Source organism: Cervus canadensis, chromosome 8, assembly GCF_019320065.1.
Source record: "Cervus canadensis isolate Bull #8, Minnesota chromosome 8, ASM1932006v1, whole genome shotgun sequence".
Lineage (NCBI taxonomy): Eukaryota > Metazoa > Chordata > Mammalia > Artiodactyla > Cervidae > Cervus > Cervus canadensis.
Genome location: NC_057393.1, coordinates 23649095 through 23670110, shown reverse-complemented (window position 1 = coordinate 23670110; position 21016 = coordinate 23649095). Strand labels below are relative to the sequence as shown.

Here is a 21016-nt window from a genome sequence, read left to right as displayed (position 1 = left end):
AACTAGCCAAACTGATCACATGGAGGACAGCCTTGTCCAGCTCAATGAAATTATGAGCCATGCCATGTAGGGTCACCCAAGATGGATGGGTCATGGTGGAGAGTTCTGACAAAACATGGTCCACTAGAGAAAGGAATAGCAAATCACTTCAGTATTCTTGCCTTAAGCACCCCACTGTATAAGAATTATATAAAAAGGAAAAAAGATAGGACACTGAAAGATGAACTTCCCAGGTCGGTAGGTGCCCAACATGCTACTGGAGAAGAGTAGAGAAATAACTCCAGAAAGAATGAACATACAGAGCCAAAGCAAAAACAACGCCCAGTTGTGGATGTGACTGGTGATGGAAGTAAAGTCCAATGCTGTAAAGAACAATATTGCATTGAAACCTGGAATGTTAGGTCCATGTAAAAGTCACTCATTTATGTCCAACTCTTTGCAACCCCATGGACTATAGAGTCCATGGAATTTTCCAGGCCAGAATACTGGAGTGGGTAGCCTTTCCCTTCTCCAGCAGATCTTCCCAACCCAGGAATTGAACCAGGCTCTCCTGCATTGCAGGTGGATTCTTTACCAACTGAGCTATCAGGGAAGCCCATGAATCAAGGTCCATGAATTAAGGTAGATTGGAAGTGGTCAAACAGGTGATGGTAAGAGTAAACATCAACATTTTAGGAATCAGTGAACTAAAATGGACTGGAATGGGTGAATTTAACTCAGATGACCATTATATCTACTACTGTGGGCAAGAATCCCTTAGAAGAAATGGAGTAGCCCTCATAGCCAATAAAAGAGTCTGAAATGCAGTACTTGGGCACAATCTCAAAAATGACAGAACGATCTCTGTTTGTTTCTAAGGCAAACCATTCAATATCACAGTAATCCAAGTCTATGCCCCACCTAATAATGCCAAAGAAGTTGAACAGTTCTGTAGCACCTATAAGACTTTCTAGAATTAATACCAAAACAAGATGTCCTTTTCATCATAGGGGACTGGAATGTGAAAGTAGGTAATTGAGAGATACCTGAAGTAACAGGCAAGTTTTCCCTTGGAGTACAAAATGAAGCAGGGCAAAGACTAACAGAGTTTTGCTAACAGAATGCACTGGTCATAGCAAACACCCTCCTCCAACAACACAAGAGACGACTCTACACATGGACGTCACCAAATGGTCAATACCGAAATCAGATTGATAATATTCTTTGCAGCTGAAGATGAAGAAGCTCTATACAGTCAGCAAAAACAAGGCAGGGAGCTGACTGTGGCTCAGATCATGAACTCCTTATTGCAAAATTCAGATTTAAATTGAAGAAAGTAGGGAAAACCACTAGATCATTCAAGTATGACCTAAATCAAATCCCTACGATTATACAGTGGAAGTGACAAACAGATTCATAAGACTAGATACACAGAGTGCCTGAAAAACTATGGTCGGAGGTTCATAACATTGTACAGGAGGCGGTGATCAAAACCATCCCCAAGAAAAAGAAATGTAAAAAGGCAAAATGGTTGTCTGAGGAGGCCTTACAAATAACTGAGAAAAGAAGAGAAGTGAAAGGCAAAGGAGAAAAGGAGGGATATATCCATCTGAATGCAGAGTTCCAAAGAATTTAAAGGAAAGATAAGAAAGCCTTCCTAAGTGATAAATGCAAAGAAAGAGAGGAAAACAATAGAATGGTGAAGACTAGAAAATTAGAGACAAGAAAATTAGAGACACCAAGTCAACATTTCATGCAAAGATGGACACAATAAAGGACAGAAACTATATGGACTTTATAGAAGCAGAAGATATTAAGAAGAGGTGGCAAGAATACACAGAAGAACTTTATACAAAAAGGATCTTCATGACCCAGATAACAATGACTGTGTGATCACTCACCTGGAGCCAGATATCCTGGAGTGTGAAGCGAAGTGGGCCTTAGGAAGCATCACTATGAACAAAGCTAGTGGAGGTGATGGAATTCCAGTTGAGCTATTTCAGATCCTAAAAGATGATGCTGTGAAAGTGCTGCACTCAATATGCCAGCAAACTGGGAAAACTCAGCAGTAGCCACAGGAGTGGAAAGGTCAGTTTTCACTCCAATTCCAAAGAAAGACAATGCCAAAAAATGTTCAAACTACTGTACAATTGCACTCATCTCACACACTAGGAAAGTAGTGCTCAAAATTCTCCAAGCAAGGCTTCAACAGGACATGAACCATGAACTTCCAGATATTCAAGCTAGATTTAGAAAAGGCAGAGAAACCAGACATCAAATTGCCAATATACGTTCAGTTTTGTTTAGTCACTCAGTCGTGTCTGACTCTTTGCAACCCTATGGACTGCAGCACACCAGGCCTCCCTGTCCGTCACCAACTCCCAGAGTTTACTCAAACTTGAGTCCCTTGGGCTTCAAGAAGATCCAACCAGTCAATCCTAAAGGAAATCATTCCTGAATATTCCTTGGAAGGACTGATGCTGAAGTTGAAGCTCCAATACTTTGGCTGCCTGATATGAAAAACTGACTCATTAGAAAAGACCCTTATGCTGGGAAAGATTGCAGGTAGGAGGAGAAGGGAACAACAGAGGATGAGATGGTTGAATGGCATCACCTACTCAATAAACATAAGTTTGAGCAAGCTCTGGGAGTTGGTGATGGACAGGGAAGCCTGCCTGGCGTGCTGCAGTCCACGTGGTTGCATAGATTTGGCCACAACTGGGAAGACTGAACTGAACTGAGTTACTGATCAGGAAAATCTTGTGCATCACTGACAGGTACTTGTTAGGTATTCAATCTCATAAATAACAAGCCAACATTTCTGAAATACAACTTAGGCTGGGAAATATCTACATTGTCAAATAAACTTCTTTAGACATAATGCATTTAGTCCTGTGCCCTAATATAGATATATAACTGAGAATACTAGTCCAAAAGAAGTTCCTAAGAAAGGACCAAAAGCCACATGAAATCCACATGGGTATTCTCCAAGGGCAGCACTGACTTCTGTAATAGAAAAGCAAATAGATCAAATGGCCGCAATGAGGCCAAGATTAACCTGAGAAATGAAAGGTGTGTGAACTTATCAGTTCCTGTAACAGGGCTTTAGAGAAAAATGGGAAAACAAATGCTACAGTAACTCAACAGTGACAGCCTTGGTACAGAAATGAGACTCCAAGATGCTCCGGCAGTCATTAGGGGGCCACTGCAGATAGAAACTGGACTCGTTTGTCAGAGGCTGGTCCTTGCAACGCTCAAGGGCAGGCCTGACAGAGGCTTTACTGAAATTCAGTCTTGGAAGGGGCTTTAAAGTTTATGCAGCAAAAACTGCATTGAAGGCAATCACCTATGGTATAACCTGTTTGCAAATGCATGTCCTGTAAGTCTGTATGTCTGTATATGTTTGCATGAGCATAAATGTGGTGGTTAAAATAGCCCAGTCTGTTAACACTGACTACCCCGGGGGTGAAATGAAATGAGGGAGCAGAGGAAGATCAGCAGGATTAAGAGAGAAGAGAAAAGGAGGAGAAACAAATATTTCACCAAATTTAAAAGGAGAGGTGGAGTAGGGCATGACACAAGAAACAGCATGAAACAAAACACCCTACCCGTCCTGTTACTGTTGACATTTAAATGCTGACTGAGAACAAGGAAATAACCAGGAGGTAATACAGACGCTGATGATGGGGTACAGCCAACTCTGGCCTTAGATTTCTGTTGTTATTTTAATGTTCTTCTGATCACAATATTTGAACAACATTATCACTAGGTAACATTAAATGCCAGAAGCAAAAATCAGACATTTCAGCCTTTTCTTCTTATGACTAAAGGTATCTGGGCAGGGTGGGAGGTGTGAACCAAAAATAATATACCTTTTGGGAATGTAAATTGGTGCAGCCATCATGGGAAAATAGTATAGTGGTTCCTCAAAAAACTAAAAATAGAATTATCATAAGATCCAGCAATCCCACTCCTAGGCATATATCTGGATGAAGCTATAAAAAAGATACATGCATCACTATTCAGAGCATCACTATTCCCAACAGCCAAGACATGGAAATGACCTAAATGTCCATCAACAGATGAATGGATAAAGCAGATGTGGTACATATACAGGGTGGAATATCTATAAAAAGGAATGAAATAATGCCATTGGCAGCAACATGGATGGACCTAGAGATTATCATACTAAGTGAATAAGTTAGAAAGAGAAAGACAGATACCACATGATATCACTTCTATGTGCAATCTAAAATATGACACAAATGAACTTATCGATGAAACAGAAACAGACTCACAGACATAGAGAAAAGCCTTGTGGTGGCCAAGTGTGTGGGGTCGGGGGAGGCATGGATTGGGAATTCGGGATTAGCAGATGCAAACTATTATATACAGAATGGATAAACAATAAGGTTCTTCTGTATAGCATGGGGAACTATATTCAACATCTTGTGATAAACCCTAATGGAAAAGAATATGAAAAAGAATATACATATATAACTAAATTCCTTTGCTGTCCAGCAGAAATTAACCAACACTACAAATTAAGTATACATCAATAAAATTAATTAGAAAAGCAAAATATAATCCATCTTTGCCTTGTATGTCCTACTCCAAGATATGAGACTCAGGTTAACAACTTTGGATTCAGATTGGCAAGGTCTTAGCAAGAAATGGAAAAGGAGAAAACTATGGTATAATGTTGCTCTGGTCTCCAAAGAAGAGATTTTGTCAGCTGCTGTAAAAGAGTTCACAGAGAGAGGTATTATTTCCCTTGTGCTTATTCAATAAGAATGAACTCTGGCATGTGACTTCTTACATGAATTGTGCAAGTTAAGACTGTTCTAGAATATCCCCTGATGGTCACTGAGGGAAAAGAGAGACCACATTTCTCAAAAGTTTTCTGTCCCAGAAATAGTAACAATTGTTTTCTATATAGTTGCGGAATGAATCTTCAACCTTATTAGGACTCAGTCCTGAAAGACTGTTAAAATTTGTCTAGAGTCACAAGATGAGTTTGAACCAAGCTCTTCTTAACTCAAGAAGAAGTTAACTTAAGGAGCTCTGTGAACTTCTTTTTTACAGAAGATAGATACACATTGTGCTCATTGCCAGATGGACACTGAAGAATGAACTGACTGATAGGTAAGACCCGAGAGTGATTGTAAGCTTCAGTAAAGAAAACTCTTTACAGGAATGCCAGCACAGATCAAATTCTACATTAAAAAGTGATATAAGTAGATCCCAATGTAATACACTGGAATACCATGGAAACTACAAAATACATTTGTAAAGACCCATGGTAATATGAGTGCTTGCAAAGAGTGAGATGACTGTAAACAGGAATCAGCTGCTGAAACCGTGTTGGACCTGCCATTGCATAAGAGCCAACAGAGTCCTAGCACAGGACACGGCCGGTCTATGGCAAGCAGCAGTTGCACACGCTCTGTCTTCTGTTCCTAGATCTTGGTCTTCTCTGGCAGCTCTTCCAAGAGGTATTACTAGTACTGAAAGCTGAGGCTGCCTCACCAGATGAGCTAGGACAGTGTTTTCTGGGCTGGTTTGAAGCATGCCCTCTGGGCTTCTTTTTAATTTCAAAACTGAGCTTTATACATAATTCCAAGATATCTAGATATTGGCACAGTTGCAAAATATAAAATTATCCTCCTCCCCTTGCCTATTCAGAGATGCTTTTCAATAGCAGAGACATCTCTCCAAATGTGCAGACCCTCGGGCTTCTCTGAGAGTAAAGGCAACAGTGGATTTGGATCCTTTGACTTTAACGGAGAACATTCACAACAGTATGAAGGGTGGTCCATGGGGTTTTAGGATTTCATCAGAAAAATTTGGGTCTGACAAGGCCAGTGATACCAGAGAGACCAGATTGTGGACCTACCAAATAATCTGACTGGATGAGCATTTCACCTTCTTTCTGACGAAATACAGATGGCTAGACTCTTCTTTGAGGACTATGATTCTTGGAGCTTGCCTAACTAAATATCCAGATACTTCTGGATCTAATGCTCATACTAAGAACTTCCTATTACAACATCACAAAACAGTTTACCTTCTCACTTACAAATAAACTGTAGCACCATGTGTCTAAATGAACAGCAAATTTCCAAATTTCCTTTTTATGTCTTCTGTGCTTGTCTGAATAGAACAGACTACTGTAAGTCAACATTTGGCTTGTATAAGTAGATAAATGACTATAAACAGAAGCCTCCTTACTCCATCCAGACATTGTGGTATAGAGCCATCAGAACCTCGATCCATCATGCTTTTGAAACCTTTTTCAGGTGGTAAAGGTCACTGCTACACTGTCTGCCACCACTGCATTGTGGCTTCAGGAATCACCCCCGCAGGCTTTGGCAGGAAATCTCTGGGGCCGCTCAATGAAGTACATTGTGTAAGTGGTTTTGAATGATTTTAAAAAGTCACTCTATAAGTAAACATTTGGGTATGTCACAAGAACAAGTTGCGTTTTAAAAGAAAGAACAGTAGGAAGATTCCTTTAGGAATAAACCTATATTTCTTTTCTAGTTTTAACATATGTAATAAAATATGTTAACCTTATTAGAAGAAAGAACAAAGAGAGAAAAGCCATGATGAATTCTTTGAGAAAACTGTAGAACGAGGATGAAATTTGAAAGAAGAAAGTTCAAATTGCTCATAATCATGCCACCCAGAGATTACATTTTTACACTGGTGAATACCATATTAACCAATGATACTGCACGCGCACGCACGCACACACACACACACACACACACACGCACACACACACACACACACACACCCCGACACCCACAATGGCAGCACTGGAATTATTACACTGTGTTATGCTATGCTGTCAACATTTTTAAATAGCTTTCAGAACTTCTATATCTAGCCATCACTTGGTAGACTTGAGTCATGGGATCCTGCCTATAAAATGGATATATGGTTTCTTGCCTGGATGTCACTTCCTCACTTTCCCAAGTTATTCGGTTAATGAGATTTCAGTGACTTTACAGAGGTCTACAGGGGTATTATGTGTGGAAGAAGTGCCCTACAGAAGGCAGGTAGTGACCCGGAAGTTAGAAGACACAGTTAACTGTCCTCTGAAATGCATTTTACAATTGGATCTCAATTCCTTTATCTATAAATTAAAGATGAGCAGAATGGTGATGATTCTAGTTATCATTTCTAGACCAGGTAACCCACCATTTTAATAATTCTACTATTCTTTCAATTGGCGTCAGTGGACATCCACAATATCCCAACACCTCTTCAGGCTGCTGAAATACTCTCCACTCTCAGGTGAAGATGCAAAAGTTATCCAAGTGCTGTGATGGAGATTTCCCATTACAGGTGAATGGTGGATTATGCTGAGGAGTGAGCGGGTAAAACAGAGAGCCATGGAATAATGAATGACAGAGTGTGAAGCCAGAAACCCAGGGAAGTTCTGCACTTGGGCAAGAATTTTGTGGCTCCAGCCCTGATTCAAGGGGTGGTGGACCCCTGCAGTGGAGGGCCTGAAGCAGACAGGTTGAAAGATTGAAAATCCAAACTGAAGACGATTTTATGACTCCAGCCCCTGGGATGTTCACTGTACTGAAACTCTCAGTAATGAACCAAGTATCTCTCTTTGCTTGTCAAGGCCCACTGAAGTGCTTTGCAAACACCTATTCTCTGAAACCCTAAAGGATAGAAATACACCAATGCACATGGGACCGGTACTGAGGGAAGAGAAAAGCGGAACCTTAGAGTTGCTAACCTGAATTCAACCTGAATTTCAGGCACCAGGCCTCTGGCTAAAGACAATCTATATTGCCTGCCTCATTTCCTTCTTTCCTATTTAACCCAAAGCAACAAGGGAGAAGAAATGAAGTGGCTCAATTACCACCTTGCTTAGAGTCAAAGAGAATAAAGCTGCATGGAGTAAGGAATAATACATGAGAAAGCCTCTTAAATCTCCATGGCTCATTGAAATCAGCTTCCATTCCTTTGTGTGGAAGAAGAAAACAGCTGAATCTTCTGAGTCAGATCTGGGCTGGCTTAGAAAGTGATAGATACCTGCCTGGACTTAACACTTCCTGCGAACTCTTCATGCCAACTCTTTCTCCAAATGAAAAAGTAGGCCAGCTCCCTTTATCAGTTCAACAGATGAGTGTCTCTCTCTCTCTCTCTCTCACACACACACACACACACACTCACATGCACAGTTATCAAAAGTCATCTTTTCTACCATCTGATGGTGGGCAGCATTCTGCAAAATTTATGAGGTGTTATTATACTGTGGTTACTTTTATGTGGCTGTAAGTCTTTCAATGTATGTGAAATTACAGCTCATTGAAATCCATTTAATGAGGACACAGCCTTCACATTTCCAAGTTAAATCTCACAGAAGAAGTTATAATCATGAATTTTCCTTATTAAGTTCCAGTCTTTGTATGTAAATTGAAGTATTAAAACAATGAGATACGGATCAAAGTTTTTAATTTTAGTCCCCTGTCTCAGATTTAATTTAAAAGTCTTAAATTATGCAGTGAATTGCATCTCTTTATTCTTACAGCTGTTTAAAACAGATTTAATTATCTCCCGTCACATGCAGACACTACTTCCGCCTAGCAGTCCTCTCAAATGACTGCCTTCCAAATCACTTTTGTTGAGTTCTTAAGGCTGATTAGGGCCTTCACCATTCATCCTGTGCCTTCAGGTTGTCACATTGGATTTCTCTAGAAAGCCGAGTTATCACATTGAAAGTCTATAGACTCATTAGGTGCTCATTAGTGGTCCAGGGGATATCCATCTTAAGCCAGTCTCCAGACAGATGCAACCACTCACTGGATGCTGCTGGGGTCTCTCTGCAGAACACTTTTGATCAGCTTCCTAAAATTCAGGAGCCATTACAAAATGTAAAATGTTAAGCTTCTTAAACACAGCTTCATGGATTCTTCCTCTCCCCTCTTGGTTGTTCCTGGATCATTGTTTTTTGTCCTTAAGAAAAAACTATGCATAAATGCCTATTGTAGTGTGAGTGTGGGTGTTCACACGGCTGTGCTCGTGAATCCTCCACAATGAGTAGGTCTGGGATGGAAGCAAGACTGGCTCCTTCACCTTGTTGCTTCCAATGAAGATTCTTTTATTCTCATATATTTGGAGAGAACCCTCAAAGCAGCAGAGATGGGGTTCCTGACAAGGGGACTTTTCATCAGCATTAACAGAATTCTGTTGTTCTCTGAGTAACCAAGCTGTGTGGTTTTGAAGGATTGTTGTATGGAGCCATTGTGTCACCTAGATGTGTGTGGGAGGGGGGAAGGTGGTAGCCTCACATGCCATTTACAAAAAGTGATCACATTTCTTTCATTTCTCAAATTGGAAAAATTTTGCCTCAGGTCCCAACTATTATACACGGAGCTATAAGCATCAGTGTACCTTTGATTATCTACAGTCAATAAGAAGTTTTCTTTGCTCTGGTTTTAGCAAGATTTTCATTGCTATTCTTATGTTAGAATTAGGACATGCACTAATACATAAAAAGGAAGGGCTTTAGACTTCAGATGAAGACTAACATGTTTAGGGTTTTATTTGAATTTTAAGAGCCTTTTCAAGTTTAGGCTTTATCTCTACTCTCCTGGAGGAAGCGTATTCAAATCCACACACATTTATTGAGTTCCTACCAATATTGCAGACATGGTAAGCAGAGTTACAACCAGGCAGGACATGATTCATGTCTTAATAATATTGATCATTTACTGGGAGATGTCAGAAAAGAGATGGTTGCTATTATATACTAGTGATATAGATATTTATAATGATCTAAAACAGATTTTATTATAATGTGTCCAATAAATTATTTTTTTGTTTTGAATAAATACAAATTACTTAGTATTTTCTATATTGTATGCTTACATTTCTACTTAAAACTAGATACAGCAGAGGTCCTAGTTAGTCCAAAACATGTAGCTCCACAAGTTGAAATATGTCTACTCATAAATGAAAAGTATTTGAAGGGTTTGAGTTCCTACAAGGTTGGAACTCGTAAAATATTTGTTGAAGAACAAATAAACACACATACATAAGTAACTGGTGGAATAGTTGACTCCTCAGGTCTCTAGTGCTTTATTGATACACAAAGTGGACACAGCTTATGTGGGGTGGGGGGGGTTATATGTAAGTAACTGAGGACAAAGATAGGGTAGGTTCGATCCCTGGGTTGAGAAGATCCCCTGGAGGAGGGCATGGCAACCCACTCCTGTAGTCTTGCCTGGAGCATCCCATGGACAGAGGAGCCTGGGGGGTTACAGTTCATGGGGTTGCAAAGAGTCAGACACAACAGCAACTAAGCTCATACACACACACACAGCTGAGGACAAAGGTGGAGGGGGTAGCATCAGTCCTTAACCTAACCTAGCCCCAGAGCCATGAGACAAACTCAGAGAAGAAAGTTGAACCAGGAATAAACCATGAGACGCAGAAGCATGATCCTTGGTGTCCAAATGATAGAATATTATCCTGGCTTGGAAATCTTCTGCCCACATCTCAGTAATCACACTACAGTGTCATGTCAAAATGTAGCTGGGACCTCTTGTGGCACCTAGAGGACTTGCCACTTTACGGGCATCATAAGCATGGCATTAATATCCCCACTGTTATAAAGAACTGGCGCTAAATATGAGAGTAGGTCAGACACTCTACTCAAAGTAAATTTAGGAACAAATTGAAATGAGAAGTGAATTCAGAAATTTTGAAGAGGATGTAGAGAATACATGTATTACCAGTAGCATACATAGTGGTGTTTTTGTTTTAAATTTAATTAAGCAATATTATAGCCAGATTCATACCCAAGACTCTGGAGAAGTTTGGTATACATAGATGTTAAAGTCCTTAAGCACTGCATTCATATTCTGTTTTCCAACATTTTTTTAGTGCTAGAAATACTGTAGTCATTCAATAAAGGCATAGTTTTACAAAGAGGAGGACACCCAAGAGTGGATTTAGCTTCTCTCATTGCTGAGATGGTTTTCAAGAAGCTGATTTCAAAAGCCATGGATATTCTCAGAAAATCCAGGAGGAAATCTTGGTTTACATACAGATGAGTGGGATGGTGGGGGGGATAGGAGGAGGTTCAAAAGGGAGGGGATGTATGTATACCTATGGCTGATTCATTTTGAGGTTTGACAGAAAATAACAAAATTCTGTAAAGCAATTATCCTTCGATTAAAAAAAAAAAAAAGATGGGTGAAAAAAGAAAAAAAAGAATATAGCAGCAGCCATAGCCCAGCTTGGCTTGGACATAGATAATTCTGCCTATTCTTTCTACTCCTTGATCCTTGTTACTACCTGCCCCAGCCAAGCGTTTCTAGGAAGCCTTGGGAACTGCATGAAGTTCTTTGCCAGAAAAATGGTTGTTTCCACTATAGAGAAGTGATAGAAAGGCAGGGTACCATAGGTCCTGGATTTGACTCCTGGCTCCTTTACTGTAGCTGGCTGTGTGATCTTAGGTGAGTTACTCTGCCTTTCTGTGCTTCCACTGTACCATCTATAAAATTATAACAGTAGTGCTTACTTACCCACTGCAGGATCTATATGAGACAATCCATGCAAGCACTCACAAATGGGACCTTTTTTTCAAGTCTCAATGCTCCCCAGGATCTATAAGACTTTCTGCTCTCCTGTATTTCACATTGCTTATCACAGGCTTCAGCTCTGCCTGCGTATATAATCCAGAGATTAACAGAGAACTTGATGTTGTTTCTGTAAGGAGAGTTTGTGATTCAGGAGCACAGAATCTCACAATCAAATGTGAGCTTTCTGGAGCCTCCTGATATGGGGACAGTACTTAGGGCCTTGCGCTCTGTGCTAGGAGACAAGAAAATCAAGGGGCCGATTCTGACAGCTGCAGGCAGTGGGTTCATCCTTGCTCTTGTACCTCTGCCCATTCAAGTGGAAGGAACTGACTTGTTATTTTTTTTTCCTTTTTGTGCCCAGAAGGCATGACTTTACACATCTTAGAACCAGATTCCCCAATTTGTTCCCACATCACTCAGCCAAGTTTGAGTTGCCTGATCATCCTGGTTGCATGGAAAACGACATCAAATAGATGAGAGCCTGGCCTCTGTCCCTGGAGGGTGCACGCAGGTTGGAGCTGACCAGGACTGATTTTTTATTTCAGATTTTCCTCTACTGCATTCTTCAAAATGAAATAAAAATCTAAATTCTGAATCCTGCTCCGGCATTGATGTCTGTTGCTTCAAAAGATGATGTTCTTCTGAGTTTCATAATCAGGTTCCTTATGTCTTTAGGAAAGGGGCCTTCAGCTTCACCACAGGGTATAGGATTAGTCTGGAAAATGAATATCTCCTTAATAGTTTCCTGTTTCCTTACTGCTTAAAGATCTAAATACAAAGTATTCTATTTTATTTGAATTTCTAAAATGATTTTTAAGTCAGCTTTTTGTTGAACATGCTATGCATAAAGAAACATATGCATACCATTAAATATACAACCTGAATTTTACAAAGTAGATGCATTCATTAATCACCAAGAAATTTTAAATTGCGAATAGTCCAAAAATTGTCCCTGCCCCTCCCTCTCCAAATACTAATACTTATTCTCATTCCCATCAACGTAAATCAGCTTTGCTTATTTTTCTGCAGTTTAACTAGGTAGACATATAATATGCATTTTTTCAGTATGATTCCTTTAGCTCAATATTAGCTATGAGAGTTATTCAAGTTTCTGTACATAGCAGTAGTTTGTTCTTTTTCATTGTTGTATGGTGTTCCATTTTATATGTATATTGTCATTTATTTCTCTGTGCTAATATTGCTGTTTATTTTCGGTTTTTGAGCTCTTAGGAATTCCTCTGCTATGCATATTATTTTACATATGTTCTTATGCATGTTTGAATGCATTTCTCTTTGTTTTTAAATTTTATTGAAGCATAGTTGGATTTACAATGTTGAGTTAATTTATCGTACACAACAAAGTGATTCAGTTATACATATGCATATATATATTTACTCTTTCATACTCTTTTCCATTATGGCTTATCACAGGATATTGAATATAGTTCCCTGTGCCAATAGGCCCTTGTTGTTTACTCATCCTATCTATAATAGTTTGCACTGTATGCATTTCTGATGAATATATCTTTGGAGTGGAAATGCCACTTAGGTTGTGCATGTATTCAGGTATAGTATTTCATGTCAAGCTGGTCTCCAGGGTGCCAATCTACACTCCTAACAGCACGTGATGACTGACCAGTTGCCCCAACAGCACCACTTGATATTGCTAGTCTTTTAAAATACCAGTCTTCTGATGGGTACATAGCAATAATTTATTATAGTTTTAAGTTGCATTCTCTGGATAAGCGGTGGTGTTGGTAATTTTTTCATATGCTTATTGGCAATGTGGTTACCTTCTTTGAGATTTCTAAATCATCTGTACATTTTCTACTAGGTTGATGGAATTTTTCTTATTGATTTGTAGGATTTATTTATATTTTTCTGGGTATGAGTCCCTTATTGAAAGTGTGTACTGAAAATAACTTCTTCCCCTCTAGATTTCACCTTTATGGTTTTTAAAAATAATGTCTTTTGAAGAAAAGAAATTCTCAATTTTAATGTAATCTTATTAAATCATATTTTTATTTATATTATAAGGTTTTCTTTCCTGTTTAAAAAATATTTTCCTAATCCAAGGTCATGAAGATACCCTTGTGTGTTTTCCTTTAAGCACTTTAGTTTTCTCTTTCAAAATTAGACTGACAGTCCAGTTAAGATTATTTTGGTGTGTTTTGAGAGGTCAAGATTCACGTGTTCCCTCATATCCAATACTGCAGCACCATTTACTGAAAAGATAATACTTTATCTACTGTACTGCAGTCTCATGTGACATAAAGCACATACATATGTGCACATATATATGTATATTATTATGTCATAAATCAATTGACCATATAGAAATTCAGTGTGAAAATATTTGTCTTTCGATGGTGTTGGGTCAACTGGCTACATATATGGAAAAAATATATAAACTTTGGCCCTTGCCTGAAATAATTTTGTTCAAAATGGATCATAGGCTTAAATGTGAAAGCTAAAGAAAAAAACGTGTGGCATGATATCTTCACAATCTTGGGCTAGATACATTTCTTAAGCAAGCCACAAAAATAACTAATTATTTATTTTATATAACTACTGAAATATCTGTGTTTGCATATACCATTTTCATATCTGCTCAGTTTGTCTCAATGATAGTATGTCTCCTCTTCTCTCTTTTTTACTTTATTTTGATTAATGAGGCTCTTAATATTCATCCAGTTCTCCTCCCAGTACTTTGATAGTTCAGCATTACCTTACTGTTTTTTACTTGTGACTAGATATTAAAGCACACATTCTGAACATGCTGGTTCTAATATAAAAGAGTATTTTTATCAATACTTCTTCACAGACATTTCATGGAGCTTAAACCACTTTAATTCCATTTAATTCTTTTCACATACTATATTATTGTTGTCATGTATTTTAATTCTGCATGTATTTTAAGTCCCACAACTGATTAGCATGATTGGTCTACAAAATTGCTATTAACTTCAGTTCACCAGCATATCCACCTTCTTTCTTATTCTTCATTCTTTCCGTTATTTCTGTGCTTTTGCCTGGGGTCATTTTCTTTATGCCCGAACAATTACCTTTAGTGTTTCTTTTCACAGAAATCAGCTTCTATGACTCATTCCAATTTTTGCTTGTCTGAAAAATGTTTTTGCGTTAGCTTCACTATTTTTTCCCCAGCACTTCAAACATGTCATTCCATTTTTGTCTGCACTGCTTTAAAATTTTCTGTTTTTAGATGATGTCAGTAGTTTGAATACAATATCTAAAAGTGGTTTCCCTCTGTGCATACCCTGCTTTGAGTCTACAGATTCTCTTGAATCTCTGTGTTGATATGCTGATATCGCTTGCCAATTTTTGGAAAATTCTCTGACATTATCTCTCCAAAAATAATTCTGGCTCCTTAACAGTTCCTCCCCTTCAGGATGACTGTGTTCACTCTTTCCACCATTTCCTTTGTTCTCATTATTCTTTTTCCTATTTTCTACTCTTTTCCTCTTATGTTCCAAATGCTATATTCCCTACTGTCATTGCTTCTAATAAACTGATCCTTCACTCATCTGGGTTCAATCTACTACAAATCCCTCTAAATTCTTAGTATCAGTACCTATACCTGTAGTTCTATGACTTCCATTTGAATACTGCCACCTACTGATGACTGCTGTGGGATTAAATATCTTGTCCCATATTCATAAACATATTAATCGTATCTCAGGAAATATGCTCTTTTTCCTGTTTTTTTTTTTTCCTGTTCTTGGTCCTGATTTTTGATATATCTATAGTTACTTAAATACCCTAAATTTTACATGAAAAAAAGAAAGTAGTAAGGCCATTGGTATATGCTATTTTCCTCTAAAGAAGATTTGTTACAGTTTCTGACAGACATTTAAAATGGGGGAAAATCATTCTAATAATGATTAGGCTGAAATAATTTCAGATGGGATTTTAGCAGTAGAGAGTCTGGTCTAATTTCATTTTGTCCTTACTCCTAGCATAGAGCTTTACAGGACCTAGTCTTATATCATTCACCAGGGCTTTCCCCTTGATAGACTCTAAATTCAATTTTTTTCTTTCTCCTCAAAATGTAATACTTCTAAAACCTATGTTTGACTTCATATCCTAAGTGATTACTTGCTGTTTTATCTGCATCCCTCAGGTATTGTCTAATAACTCAAGGAAACAAAAGTGAAAGTGAAAAGTGGTAGTGGCTCAGTTGTGTCCAACTCTTTGCAACCACATGGACTGTAGCCCGCAAGGCTCCTCTATCCATGGAATTCTCCAGGCAAGAATACTGGAGTGGGTAACCATTCCCTTCTCCAGGGGATCTTCCCAACCCAGGGATTGAACCTTGGCATGCATGCAGGCAGATTCTATACCAATTAAGCCACCATGGAATCCCCCAAGGAAACAAAGGACACAGAATATTGTACAACTTCTCTATGTTTCTCTACTCTCTAGGATTTAACATCATCAGTCCCAGCTGACTTGGTAACTCTGAAGTCCAATTTTTATCTTCCCAACCTCGAGTTCACCAACAGATGTTTAGCCAACACTTTCTGTCTGAGCTTCTACTGGGAATCTGAAATCTTATACAGTGTGACAGATGAACTGGCAAAGTTCTTGAGGGGAAATACAACATGAAATACAGCATAAGTTATCATAAGGAGCTTCCTATCTCTCAAGAAAAGAATTGAAATTTTCTAAGTCCTCCTCCTTTTCTGTGTGTGTTTCTCTCTTTCCCACTCTCTCTAACTCTTGCTGTAAATAATACATATTTATTTGGTTTCCAGCAAGCTAGTCTGTTATAGCCTCAGGCAGACGTTCCCCCAAGATTTATTTCTGTGAAATGCAAGTGACTCCAACTAGCCTAAGTTGGCCCATCTCTTTCTAGTTCCAACTGAAGAACATTGGGGAACCTTAGTGTTTAGAACACTGGGTATGGTTAAAAGGCACTTACTAAGGAGACAGGAAGAAAGGGTACTAGGTTAGAGCAGTGCTTGTCTAAGTGGTCCTTGGACTGAAAGCAACAGCATCACTGGGGCCAGGAATTCCAACTCATTAGATCACAGGCTTTTCTATGGAAATTAAAATACTAAGTATTTTGAGCAAACCTGACAGTGTAATCCTGACTGCATCTTTTCCCCTTCAAGTCACCCTCTGAGCCTCTCAGACTGGCCTGTGCCTCTTGATGTTGCCCTTGTTTCTTTCTTTCTTTTTTCTTGAAGCATAATGCATAACCTATGACCCTGTTAGAAAAGGATACTCTTGGGTCTTACCTCAACCTCCTGTATGAGAATCTTTGAAGATGCAGCCCAGAAAACTGTTTTAACATGCTCAGCGGGTAATTTTTATGTATGTTAGAGATGGAGAGTCACTGAACTATCAGAAGAGAAGGGGAGAAGACAATGTTGTATATCTTTATCCTGGTGTCATTGTGAACTTTTCAGATTCCCTTGCAATCCCATGGCTGAAAGCAGTGTTCGCCATATTTTTAGGTACACAGAAAACATGGCTGAAGTAGGACAGCTTGGTTTAGTAATTAAGATCATTTAATGAAAATGTTTATCCTTTAGAGGCCATTTTCCTCATTTACAAGATGACAAACATGCCGTAAACAGAATATTCTCAAATATGTAATATAAATGTCATCTTATTCTACCATCTAATTACTCAGAAACTTCAGATAACTAGTCTGGCAAATAATAATTGATGTTTATAATAATATCCCTGAGGCACTATTAATATTAAAACAATAAACCTCTCAAATATCAAGGAAATTATATTCAATTAGTTTAGATTGGTCTTGATGCTGTATGTATGACTGGTTATGTCATACATAGAAAGAAAAGCCATGACCTCAGATTAAAGGAGGAAGACAGCATTAGCAGCTTTCAGGTTAGTTCAGTATGTATATGTGTTAAGCTGTTCTAGGAATACTATTAATGTATTCTGAGAAAACATTTTGCTAAAGGTGCCAATAATAGAAGATTAAATCCAGACAGCATCCCTAAGAAGTTACAGGTTCAATAAGAATGAAGAACAACTTGCAGTGAAATAAAAGTAATTGAAGTTCTGTGTCAGAGAAGGCAAACTTATAATAACAAATACCAAGGAACTAAAAGGAGAAGACAAATTTTAAATAAAATTTAAAATTAAAAAATGTATCTATGTAAACAAAGACAAAAAGACATGTAAACCAAAGCATGATTTCTTAGCAAACGTCACTGGCTCTAGAAGGTAGAGGGGAGGCAGGGCCCGGTCCTACCTCTTCCAGTTGCACCATAAGAGTGACGTTGTGCCCTTGTTCCGCCGTCAGCTTTCCATCAGCCGTGACGATCCGGAGCCCCCGCGGGGCCTTCCCCGGGCACTTCTGTGGCTTGGCTGTGTACTGTTCTCTCACTCCATCAGTGCAGTTATTGGAAACCACCTTTCTATACCTACATGGGGGAAAAGCTCAAATTGTAATTCAGCTCATGATAATTTGGATCACTCCCAACTTTTCAAACCTTCTGCCTAGCCCTGAGGGCTAGCAATAACTCCCTTTCATGGTGTCAGGAAGATCACAGTTTGTTTATAGTAAGCACCCAACAGAGAGGAAAATCATCATAGGAACATATTGCATCATTTTTACCATTTTAATTTATGCTTTTATTCACTTAGTCGATAGATATACGATTTCACTTTGGAGTTGTGGGAAATGCATAGCAGGAGAAGACGTGGTCTTTCCTTACACACAATAGGTTTATAATTCAGGTGAAAAGATGTGAGCTGAGTTGCTCAGTCATGTCCAACTCTTTGCAACCTCATGGGCTGTAGCCCACCAGGCTCCTCTGTCCATGGGGGTTCTCCAGGCAAGAACACTGGAGTGGGTTGCCATGCCCTCCTCCAGGGGATCCTCCCAACCCAGGGATTGAACCCAGGTCTCCTGCATTGCAGGTGGATTCTTTACCATCTATACATGGATAGTTCAGAAAATACTTCAAAGGCTATATAATTAAAGGTCAGAATGAGTACTATATATATTGTAATATATACATGTATATATTGCAAAGGAAGGTACAGTTCAAAGAAAGAATAGATTATTGTGCATTATATGTCTCAACATTAGACACATACAAACTGTTGCTCTCATAGTACAGAACAGAAAGGTGGCTAAACTTGAGAGTTTCTGCTCAGTATTTCATGAGATGTAACACCTAAACTATTGAAATTTCACATTAAGCAAACTTCAGACTGTAGATTGAGTACATCCTCCCTCTATTTTGCTTTTTTCTTGTTTTAGCCTTAATAGAAAAAAAAATTCTGCTACCAATTTGTCCTATACAATTTATCAGATTTATAGTAAATTAGGATCTGTGGGTTTTCTTTAAGACTTTTGAGGTCCAATGTTATGTCTTTATCATCTTTTTTTGTGTGGAGTCCACAGCAGCCACATTATGTATTCATATATTTGGTTTCTCCAATCTACCTGAGGAAGGTACTGGTAGATCTCAAAATGGAAGCAATCAAAAGTCCAAGACCATAAGTTGACAAACTTTTCTTCTAGACCATAAGTTCTTCTAGACCATAAGTTGACAAACTTTTCACATAAAGTGCCAGGGAATCTAGCTTTGCAGGTTATCTAGCTTTAGTCACAAGCACTCAACTCTCGGGTTGTAACATTAAAGTGGACATAGGGAATGCATAAAAGAACAAATGAATCTGGGTTCTAATAAAACTTTATTTACAAAATCTGGCAGCGTGCAGGCTATTGCTCACCAGCTACTTCAAATCTAGCCAAAGTCCTTTCTCTGTCCTTAAGTTTCAAGACTGACTACCTAAAAGCACGATCGAGAAAATAAAATTAAATACCATCTGGGAAAGCACTTTGAACACTATAGATGACTGTAAGGCCAAGTATTAATATTAAACTCACCTCATAGGGTAACCATAAGGATGAAATGGATTAATGTACACAGAACACTTAAAACCACCCTGACAATTAGCAAGTGATTATGAAATGTTATCAGTTATTTTACTTAACATTATTATCTATCCCCCCTGTTCACAACCTTCACAAATTCCAATTTCCTTAGAATAAATCACAAATCCTCTAACTTGGGCCTGAAGCCCCCCATAAACTAACTTTGTTCTACTTTCCTGGACTCTTTCTCCCCAACCAGCTCATTCTGCTTTAGCCAAACTTCTCTTTTCAATCCTCTTGAAAGTACTTCTTTTCTTCTGTTCTTTCTGCTTCCATGTCCACCTTTTTGCCTAACCAGCTGCCTAAAACTTATCCACACTTTAAGTGGCAGCTTATCTCCTCTCTTTTCCTGATTGTGAAAGTAAAAGCATAAGAAGTTCAAATGTAGAGAGTACTAATATATTTGGGGCTTTCCTGGTGGTCAGATAGTAAAGAATCTGCCTGTAATGCAGGAGACCCAGGTTCATTTCCTGGGTTGGGAAGATCCCCTGGATAAGGGAATGGCTACCCACTCCAGTATTCTTGCCTGGAGAAATCCAGGGACAGAGGAAGCTGGTGGGCTACAGTCCAAGGATTGCAAAGAGTTGGACACAACTGAATGACTAACTCTTTCACTAATATGTTCTAGACACTATGCTAAGTTCTGAACATGATTTGCTTTCAAACTATCCCTAATAAAGAAGGTATCACTACTCCCAATAAATAAATGAAGAAATTAAGATTCATAGAACTTAAACTAGTTTTCTCAAGATCACACAGCCAGCACCTAGACAATTTGGATCTCGGATACATGTATTTGTTACCACTGTACTGCACTACCTCTTTAAATTAGGTGAGACATGTGTCATCTCTTACAGGAATCCTTATGATTTACTATAGGAAATTACTTATGATTCCTATAGGAATCAGCAATGCCTTGTATGATTTTCTTCCTTTGTGTGACTGTGAACTTTAAGCTCCTCATTGAGGGCATACTTGTGCCCCAGACATGCAAGGCTGATACTCACTAGGTCCACACTGGGATGACTGTATAGAGTTTAAATGTTGAAATATCTGTCAAGAAACTGGCTATCATCACTGGCCCCAAACCCTGCAGGCACCACACCCACCAATCCTGCTATGTTAACCCCTATCCTTGGAGTCCTTGCTTTTCCTGGCAATCTGGAAGTGAATGGGTTAACACCTAATACCCCAGGGAGCTTCCTAAATCCTGCTCCTGTACTGAGATCCCTACTCATTCTGACTGATCACTGCCATGTCTGAACATCTTCAAATCATCCTATCTGATATTAAATATTTTGAAAAGTCCATGTAGGTGCTTATGACTGTAGGCTGATTTGAAAGAAAATAAGGGCAGCTGGGGGAAAAAAAAAAAAGATGCGGACACTGGAGAATGGTGACATTCTGGTACCAGCAATGGTAGCAGAGAAGTGGCCAGCAATGTCATACAGTAATTATGGCATCCCAGAGAGTT

General features: G+C 38.8%; 1 protein-coding gene across 4 annotated transcripts in view; it reads right to left on the bottom strand.

Moving 5' to 3' along the window:
• Positions 1 to 21016, bottom strand: part of SORCS1 (sortilin related VPS10 domain containing receptor 1) — a 570351-nt gene that overhangs the window by 65890 nt on the left and 483445 nt on the right. For all 4 annotated transcript variants that reach the window (XM_043476626.1, XM_043476628.1, XM_043476627.1 and 1 more), the window contains exon 18: positions 17845 to 18016. In XM_043476626.1, the coding sequence (XP_043332561.1) occupies positions 17845 to 18016 (172 nt within the window). The remainder of the gene's footprint in view (positions 1 to 17844; positions 18017 to 21016) is intronic.